Source organism: Lupinus angustifolius, chromosome LG17, assembly GCF_001865875.1.
Source record: "Lupinus angustifolius cultivar Tanjil chromosome LG17, LupAngTanjil_v1.0, whole genome shotgun sequence".
NCBI classification, from domain to species: domain Eukaryota; kingdom Viridiplantae; phylum Streptophyta; class Magnoliopsida; order Fabales; family Fabaceae; genus Lupinus; species Lupinus angustifolius.
Window position 1 is genome coordinate 9,233,790 of NC_032025.1, and position 10,694 is coordinate 9,244,483.

General features: G+C 30.9%; 1 protein-coding gene and 1 long non-coding RNA gene across 2 annotated transcripts; both read left to right on the forward strand.

Annotated features, from left to right (window-relative positions):
* LOC109330609 (protein NRT1/ PTR FAMILY 1.1-like) lies at positions 979-5,907 on the forward strand. The gene is made up of 5 exons (XM_019564857.1): positions 979-997; positions 1,627-1,718; positions 2,147-2,364; positions 3,557-4,104; positions 4,958-5,907. The coding sequence occupies exons 2-5, from the start codon at positions 1,634-1,636 to the stop codon at positions 5,868-5,870; spliced, it is 1,764 nt and encodes a 587-aa protein (XP_019420402.1). The 5' UTR covers positions 979-997; positions 1,627-1,633; the 3' UTR covers positions 5,871-5,907.
* Positions 7,733-8,349, forward strand: LOC109331068. Its single transcript, XR_002105739.1, has 2 exons — positions 7,733-7,933; positions 8,098-8,349. It is a non-coding gene; the product is annotated as an uncharacterized LOC109331068 (long non-coding RNA).

Here is a 10,694-nt window from a genome sequence, read left to right on the forward strand (position 1 = left end):
TTGTTCCACTACTTTATTTTGTCATAATAATAATACAAGGTATGGTAGCTCTACTATAAGCCTAATGTCTTATCGCTTATTTTATTTTGTTAACTTTATATTAAAAGTAAAAATATATCAATCAATCAACTATTTCACAGAAGAACTATGTAGCCTTGATTCTTCTATTCTAGCTAGAAATATATATGAGTAGATATTTCCCTATCAGACACAAAAAAATAAAATTATGTTTTTGGTCTTTGTTTTTGTTTAATAACGTGTAAGAGTAAAATTAATGTATTAAATGAATATTCATATTATTGATTTAAGTACCGCTTCATAACGGGCGGTATGAAGTAGCTAATACGTTTCTTATCCTTAATTGACTCATAAACATATTTTTTCTTTATAAACATATTAATCATTGTTCCTTAAAATTGGTTTTTCATGTTCTCCTTCTAAAAAACAAACATAGAGAACACCTTTATTGCATTATTCTAGTGGCTCCCAGAATATTTATTTTTTATTGTTCATTCTTCAGGACCTTGGGACTGTCAAAACTTGTTAATCTTGTTTTATGAGCTTTATGCATGTTCACACCGTAAATGACACGAGCATTGTGCTACTTTGCAATTTGAACAACTAGAAAAGCACATTTAACATCTAGAAACGCACACGCCATAGCAGTGTGAAATGAATTTCACGTAGAGTCTTCTGAAAAACAACGTTATTTTCACCACACTTCTCCCATATCCTTCCAACATGTATTCCATAGCTTTTGATCAAGAGATTTTTATTCTAAAAATAATACTGAGTAACGATTAATGATTATAAAGTATGTTTGAAAAGTTATATTATAATAAAAAGGGTGTGAGATATCATTTTTCTTTTCAGAAGTTTAGTTTGCATTCTTCCCTTTCTTACAAATTGATGTGTTCTTTCTAAGTAGCATGCCCATATTCATGAAACTGTGAGAGGGTGTTAAAAGCTTCTCAAATAAATTCATCCAGTACAATTGGTAAGAAAATAATATGTATGGTTATCTTTGATATATGTGACACCATTTCAGTGCGTGTCTCTTTATGATTTGAAAAGCCAGATAATTCTAGAAATAGTTAAGATGAAAAGAAATGGATAAAAAAAACATGTCCACTACTGATATGAAAGTTTAACTACTAGAATTTATGGAAAAGGGAGGTTTCTTGCACCAAGTAGTACTAGTTTCTTTCAATATTTTCTACTTTCTTATTTATGCTTATAGCAGTGGATAGAATCTGTTTAATGCGACAAATTATTAGATAGTAACAAGAAGAACCGCCAACCAGCACCGAGCTGTGACAAGGTGAGAGGAACATGGATTACATATCCTGAAGTTCATTATTCGGTCCAATCAGATTTTAACAAATATTATAAAAAATTTAACTTTTATATTTTAAAATTTTCATTTTATTTATATGCCAATTTTTTATTAGCTGAAACAGGAAATTGGGACAAGTTTGGGGATATGGTTTATGTTCATACATAGGTTGGGTAGAAAACAAGAGCTTTTGTGGTCCACCCTTATTTCTTTAAAACAAATCTCTACCTTATTTTGTAGTAGTTAACTTCAGTTTTGTTTTATGTATAAATTTTCCATGCGTTTAGCAGAAGAAAAATGGAGATTTCAATGGAACAAAAGAAAGCCACCCAACAACGTACAAGGAAGAAGGGTGGTTTAAGAACCATGCCCTTTATCATAGGTCATGACCCTTTTCTTTACGCGTTTCATTATTTGTATCGTTCAATTTTTATGTTCTTTGTATACATGGCTTTTAACGATACATTAAAAATAATAAAAATCTAAGGAGTTTTGTTTAGGTAATATTGTGTAAAATTGTGTATATATTGTGTAAAATATTTATAAATCTACCTTCTTTGTATCGTTATTTTTTATATTTCATGTCCCTACTTTGATTTTTAAGTAAAATTGAAATATTATCCTTTCTTTACATATAGACGTTATATTCCACGACGATTTTCACCGAACTTTTCAACATGTGAATATATTGTATTAAAATTATTCATGGGGTTTGGTTAGGTATAATATTGTGTTGTACTAAAGTATATATTAGATGTTCTAAGCAGATTATGACTTGTGATTTCTAACTTTTTCTCCTATTTCTTTCAGCAAACGAAACTTTTGAAAAGGTTGCAAATGTAGGGCTCCATATAAATATGATTTTGTATCTACTTAATGAGTATCATTTGGAACCTTCATCAGCAGCTATAGTAATATTTCTGTGGAACGCGTTCTCCAATTTTATGCCAATATTTGGTGCTTTCCTTTCTGATTCTTGCCTTGGAAGATTTCGTGTTATTGCATGGGGCACAATCATCGACCTTCTTGTAAGCTAATACTATAACTCCTCAACATATAGCAAGAGAAATAACAATTGTATTAAAATAATATATAGAGAAAGTGAGAGACCGCAATGCTCCAAAAAGCTTTAATTGCATAGAGTGAAAGATAAGAGGTTTTTATTGCTTTTACAACACTTAATGATTCCTCATGATGAATGAGAAGATTTCTAAGAAATGGATTCGTTTTCGATACTGGACGGAATATGAGAGGCGAAAGTTTTTTAAAATATTTAATTTAAAAAAATAAAAAAATCATACCAAACTCAAAAGGTTTATGTTATCATTATAATCACCCACATTAGAGGTGAGCAGACCCTACCTGCTTATCTGACTTGGCCAGATTATAAAGGGTCTGAATAAGGTTAGGTCTCATCGGGTCTAAGACCAAATTTAAGTTTAAAAATTGGACTCAATTAGTATTTAGGGTCGAGGAGGGGACAAACATGACCTGGCTCGGACTCGTCTCATGGTTATTCACTCATCATGTTTGTATGTGTCTGTATTCAATTATATACAAAGTAATGACATCTTTTTGGTCGAAAATATCATTGATTCTCTAATGTTTTTATCATATGTATATGATTAACAATGTTTATACATATATCATTTTATATGTCAAATTATATATTCATAATAATAAATAATATTCAGAATACTTTATCTAAAATAAGTATGTATTATATTTAATTAGGTCTAGGGTCAGATGAATATTCAAAATTTGTCCTGGTTAACATTTAGGGTCAGGTTCGCTTCGAGTCTAGGGTCGGGTTCAGGTACAAAAAATGACTCGATCAACATTTAGGATCGGGTAAAGGACAAGTCCTACTTGACCCAAGTCGACCCATTCTCACCCCTAACCCATATGAAGGATAACTTCTCAAGGGACTTTTGAAACAAGATAAGCACAACATGTAATTGAGCTTAGTGAGTTTCATGATTTATAAATAAAAAAACACTTAAAAATAATTTAAAATATACCCTTTTAAAAAAAATTGAATGACATGTATTACTATCTTCATCCATCCAATGTTGCATACTCTATTATTAGAGAGGATATGATCATTTCATGTAATTAAGTTAACTCAAATTTCTTGAAAGGTTTAGAGTAACTTTTTTTACTAGGAAGATAAATGATCTAATTTCTTAAATGTTTTTTTTGTTTTACCTTCCATTACAGGGATTAATTTTGTTATGGCTTACTTCGATCGTTAGGAATGCAAGGCCTCCACCTTGCAAAATGTATGAAGAACCTTGTGCAAGTCCCACAGGACCTCAAATGTTATTTCTTTTCTCATCCCTTGCTCTAATGGCTTTAGGAGCTGGTGGCATTAGGCCATGTTCCTTAGCCTTTGGTGCTGATCAAATCAACAACCCTGAAAACCCACAAAATGAAAAGATCATGAAGAGTTTTTTCAATTGGTATTATGTTTCAGTTGGCCTTTCCATAATGATTTCAGGTGTATTCATAGTATATATTCAAATTAAATTAGGTTGGGTTGTGGGTTTTGGTATTCCTGTTGGACTTATGTCATTTTCTACTATTATGTTTTTCTTTGGTTCTTTCATGTATGTGAAAGTGAAACCAAATAAGAGTTTACTCATTGGTATTGCTCAAGTGATTGTGGCAGCATGGAAAAACAGACACTTAGACCTGCCTCCAAAGAATTCTGACTCTTGGTATATCCACAATGGGTCTAATCTTATTGAACCAACTGATAAAGCAAGGTACTGTTTTGTCATATTTATTTACCATCTAATATTTTCTTTCTCTAGTAACATATAATTTTCTTTCTATTTGTATGATTTTTAGTATATGTATTATTTTTTAATTGAATTGAGACATAAAAACAATACTAAAAATGTAACATATCATCTACATTCCTATATATTACCACTCATACTAAAAAAGAATGAATAATTTTTCAACTACTCTAACATTGTGATTGGGAGATCGATATTCCTATACTCCAGAAAAAGATTTACACATTGACAGTGTAAGAGATTTTTACATTATCGCTGCATTATTTATCATTCATCTTGATTCTATATTAAAGTAATTCAAATGAATGTAGATAATATAGTGATTATATATAAATATTTATACTATCAGTGTATAGATATTCCACTATTTTCACATTCAAAGCATGCTTAAGAAATAAGAGAACTTCCTTTTTTTGTTTCCAATAATATATTTTTAAAGCATCAATTTCCACACTTATTTTATGATCTAAACTTTTTGAGTTTTTTCAAATTAAAGAACTTTTAATCATTGATTCTAATTTCTAAGTAAGTGTAAAATATGAAGGGAAAACTAGTATGATATGAAAATTTGCCTTTGTATAAAAAGAATAGATGGAAATTTTCCTTCTATTAATTACCATGTTTATTATTCTATTAATTACCACTACTTTGACCTATTATGAGAGAAATTTTAACCTTGTTGGAATTGCTTCTTTGAAATTAATTTGTTTATCACTTGAACTAAAATTGTGAAAGCAATGGGTGAAAGAATCCTATTACGTACTAGTCTTACTAATTTTAATGTATATTAATTAATTCAATATTTGATTCTTCCTAGGTACTTGAACAAGGCTTGCATAATCAAGAATAGAGACATAGACTTGGACACTTATGGAATGCCCAATGACCCATGGAGTTTATGTACAGTGAGACAAGTAGAAGAGTTGAAAGTAATAATCAAAGTCCTTCCTATATGTTCCACTGGTATCATACTTTCCACAACATTAGGCCAAGTATCATTTTCAGTGGTCCAAGCTAGCACCATGGACAAGCATATTTTCAATCTAGAGTTACCACCAACAAGCTTCACTGTGTTTATAATGCTCACTCTTAGTATATGGGTTGCTATCTATGACAGAATCATAGTTCCTGCATTATCAAAGTGCACCAAAAAAGGAGGACTTACACTTAAGCAAAGAATGGGAATAGGGTTAGTAATATCTTGTTTTGCATGTCTAGTAGCAGTTTTTGTAGAGAGGAAGAGAAGAAATGAAGCAATAAGAGAAGGGTTTATAAACAACCCTAAAGGGGTTGTGAACATGTCTGCTATGTGGCTTGCACCACAATATTGTTTACTAGGTTTAGCTGAGGGTTTTAATGCTATTGGACAAATAGAGTTCTATTACTCTCACTTTCCTAAAACTATGTCTAGCATTGCTGTTGGACTTTTTAGCCTTGGCTCAGGTATGGGAAATCTTTTGGCTAGTCTCATTGTTAAGATCATAAAGGATACAACAAAGAGAGGATCAGGGAATTTTAGTTGGCTATCATCAAATCTCAACCAAGGGCGTTATGATTACTATTATGCCATCCTTTTTATTCTAGGTGTTGTTAATTTGGTGTATTTCTTCATATGTAGTTGGGCTTATGGGGGTACTCAAGATATAAAAACTTGGGATGATGAAGAGGTTCACACAAAATTAGAACCAGAGAAAGAGATGAAACAAAATGAGGAAACAAAAATTCCATGAACAATGAGAGGTTGTTGATGTTTTAGACTTGTTCTTTGGCATTTAGTGTTTAGTACCTCAACTATAACATTAATATTGCTTTTTTATCCTCTATTGTTTTCTTTAGTTTCTTAGTGTGGAAGCTGGAAGAGTTATAATTTTCAATATAATAACAATAATATTTCTTGTACTAACAAGAAATGAGACATTTGACTAAATGTTCCACGCTTCCAGCACGGCAAGATCATCCAATTAAAGGATATCTTTAATTTCTAACTGAATATATCACTTTGTAATAGGATAAGAATAGCAAATAGGACATGTAATCTAGCTCTCAATTAATAGATTAGAAGACAAAATATTTATAAATTATCATTGCGGCTGCCATCGTAACTGCTACTAACACTCATAATATTATGAAATATGGCTGCAGTGTAAAATTTTAGTAATTAAAAAATATTCTCAAATCTATTGTGATTTGATATGACTTTGATGTCTCCAAAGTAATTATGATGCTCGGTGTTACCACATAATTTCAAATAGAAGACAGAAAAGAAATCAAAACATACCAAAAAAGTACAGAGAAGGGAAGACTAGTGATGGGGAGGAAACTAAAATATGAATATTATGACAAGTGAAATTATGTTATTGTTTTCGCTATTATGAGGTTAGCATTATGTACAACTATCATAATTGTTAATATCAGAGTGTCTCAAATGTAACTTAATAAGTACCAAATTGACCCTTAAGTTGAAACAATTGAAATGTGTAGCTTATTATTACAAAATACTTGTAATTCGTAAAACTATTTCTCTTCTTTACAATCCATTATCTTGTTCACCATTATTGGATCAAGATAAATTCATCATCCTAAATTCCTAATATCAGTCAACTTATCATAAGGGTTTGTTTAGTAACTAGGATAAGATAAGGACGTGATAAATTCAACTACAAATGAAGAAGTACACCAAATTAAGAATAGTCTCCCAAGTAGTGATAATTCCAGTTGGATCAGAATTCAACCAATTTCGGGCTCTACTTTAGAGAAAGGAAAGAGCCTTAAGAAAACAACATCTTCAATTATCCCATTAGACTTTAGAATTATCACAATACTCAATAATTTTTTTGATGTGATTATACGATTCTTCATTGTGAAGGCTACCAAATTGGTTTTGTTGAATTTAACAAACAGTGTAATATATATATTATGAATGTAAATATTTATATACACTTATTATATCATTACTATTCATTTGTATTATTTTTTAGTAATAATATATTCTCCTACTAATTCTCTTGTCCACGAGAAAATAACACATGTAACTTTTTAATCAATCATTAGAAAATAAAGTATAACTTTATGACATATGTCAGTTTCTTATGGGTAAGAAAATTAATAGGATAATATATAATTTTTTATTTTTTTAGAAATCAATAATAATTAAAAATAAATGATATATTGATAATATATAAAACTCATAATTTTATGTTTGAAGAATTAGAGCAAGCTATGTTTTCGTTTTCTTACGGTTGTGGTCTCAAGATACTTGATGCACACCTATGAATTTTGTTTGCTTCCGAAGTTTTTTTGCTATCTTTTCAATATCAGAATCAACTAGTATATTGTTTGGAATTATTGTATATCGAATATCACTACAAAAAATAAGCAGAATAGCCACGCTATAGGTGCTACATTTGTAAAACCGTAGTTAACATATCTAAAACACGCAAAAATTAACATGTGTTCAGCTCTTAGTTTAGTGGTTCATTTACTTTTATCTAGATAATCATATTTAATCCCCACTACATCCATTTTTTTCCCTTCCTATTCTCATTCCCTTTTCTTTCACCAGCTCTCTTTCTCCCATTCACTTTCTCTCTCACTCTCACTGTTTTTCTCTCATTCCTTAACATCTCTTTCATTCAAGCAATTTCTCTCATTATTCGGTGTAATTGATGAAAGCTTGAACCGATTATATTGATTTCACTCATTATTCAGTCATCAATGTCGATGTTACCGTGGATGAAAATCTTCTTCAAAGATATTGGCAATTTCACCAACTCAAATCAAAGCTTCTTCTAAGGTTTGATTTTCTTTAATTTTGAATAAAAAACCCAAATTATTTGGCTCTCCTACTATAATCATTAATCCTAAACCTTTAATTTCACTTTTTCTAAATCTTCTATTGTTTCCCCAAATATGTTGAAATCCCTAATTTTTCACTTTTTCTAATCCTGGATATGTTAGATTGATGTTGAGATTAAATTGACTATGCATATGTTGAGGTGATATTTTACTAGTTAAAACTAGAAGGAGTAAATCAATTCTGTTGTAATGTATTTGTGTACATAAATGAAACCTGATAATATACCATTAGTTTTCAAGGAATCAACTTAGGCAAAACGTATTGGTTGTGGATAGTGATGCATTGTGATTTTAGGATCATTGCTATTATGCAAATTGAAATAACTTGGATAATGTGATTGAATTATTATATATTCTAAAGCTGTCCATTTCAAGGAGAAACAAGGATGGGTTCACATATATGATAAAAATCCAAATTAGATGAGAGGCATTCATGTGTGATTGATAAAGAAGCAACCATATTCGTCAAACCAGTGTATACTTTGCAGTGCCAACCCTGGAGTTTGATATATTCAATAACTCCATAAGGTACTTTTGCTCTTCATCTTTACTATACCGTGATGTATTCTTCTTTACTCTTATGGTATGTATTCATGACATAATAAAATAAATGTGGGCTTTATTTATCCTTTATAGGCAGACATAACTTTGAGTGTAAATATCATACATCATATCCCCTTAGTTTCTTTAGAATTTTGTTGAGTTTTTTAGGGTGTGTTAGGTATCTCGTTAGCAAAATTGAGTTTTGGTTAACAAAGGCCTGATAACTTAGTTTTGATTAAAAATGGGTTTATAGTAGTTGATATATATTTAGTTATTTTATTGCTAAAGTGAATTTGGTAGATACATGTTGTTAGGTAGTTGTAACCTTAATAACCTCTAGTTGTATGATTACCAAATTGGTATATGAATATTGATAAAGACGAGGCAATAAACAATAAATTTTGGTATTATGGTAAGGGTAGTACTGAAATCCTAGACTGGGTTTTAATGAGCAAAGAAAGAGTTGGTTTGTGTTTATATATATATATGAGAAGGGAAGGGATTGACCCTTGGTTTTTGGGGTTGAGGTGAAGAGAACTTTGTGTCAATAAGTGGCGTATATTTTCTTGCTAAGTTCTAACCGAGTCAAACGCGATAAACCAAGGATTATGCGGTCGTTTTGTCATTCACTATGTCATTTGTGGCTTGATGCTTTTGTTCTTCGAGCTGTTTTTGTTTCAGCTTTATTCTTCGATACGTGCCATATTGTGTTGGGTGACGAAGAATCAGGTGTGGAGTATTAGTGTGGTGAAAGACGTAGTGGCGTTGGTTTTGGTGGTTGTAGCATTGGAGGTGAGTATGGTATTTCATTCGTTCAGGAGGTTCCGCCTCCATCTTCATCTCTTCTTTTCTCTCTTGTTCTACTAGATGATGGAGGAGGAGGAAATCATGATTATGGTTGGTATATATTCATTAACTTTCATATTCCATTTTCCATTCACACTTCCATATTACATACTATTTTTTATCTGAAAATTCAAAAATATTATTTATATGCATCAGTGGTGAGCTTGGCGCAAAAGTTTTTTTGCTTAATCACCATGAGGTCACGAGTTCAAATCATGGACACAATTTCTTCGTCGGCGGAGTAAGACTATGTACATCTACCATTCCAAGATCGTACTAAATAAGAGTTTCGTGCACTAGGCCGCCCTTTTTTATCCATCTATAGTGAATGGAATATCTTGGGATAGTGAGTAGTGAATTAGTTATCTTCATAAAGTGTTCTAAGTTCTAACTATCTCTCAAACTTAGTGGTGCAACATTTCCCCATATTATATCCACATATCCACTCTTAATTTTATGCTTGTGCTTATTTCCTGTAGACTTAAATGATGAGAGTGAAAATAACAATTCAAATTTGGATTTATGAATATCTTTTGACCGCAAGTTTGAGCATTTTCACTTTGTTTCTTTGCTTTTTAGAAAATTTGTGGTTGGTGTTATACTTTAAGTTTTATTAATGTCAATTCTAGTTTTCAATTTGTGGTCAGATTGGATCCTTTGACTCTTTGTTTCTCATCTGAAGGAAGAGCCACATACTTTAAGCTATTAAAATTGATTTTTGCACAGAATTATTTTAATTCTAGAAATATGTATGCAATAATTTGTACATTTTGTTTGGAAGATAATCAAAAGTGTATGATTGTGCATATGAAATATACTCTGTTTGTTCTCTATTTTAAGTAGTTGTATATCAATGCTTTTAAACTAGAATTGCTCTCTTGAGAAAGAGTTCCACATGACTCATGATTGTTGATGCATAAATTAGTTGTTTCTTATCACTAATTGATTATATGTGTATTGTATATATACTCATTTAATTTTACTAAATGTCCAAAGCCTGACCATTCCGCTAATTATTATCCCATTTGTGACAAAGCTGGTCCTGATAGAGCAGAATGTTAATGTTTCAGCTTTTGGGATTTTCCAACATTGTGTGATAGAAATGGGATGGTCCTTCATGTTGTTCGCCAACCTTGTAAACATTAGATCCTTCAAGGTAATTATAAATCTCCTTTTGCAGTTTGTTTTTTCAATTTTATCATTTTGTTTCTAATTTTCACATCTCTAATTTCTTCTCTCTCAATCCCTAATTTCATATTAGTAACTCAACGCTACTCAACAACAAGCCACGATTCAAGTCCAAAACTTTG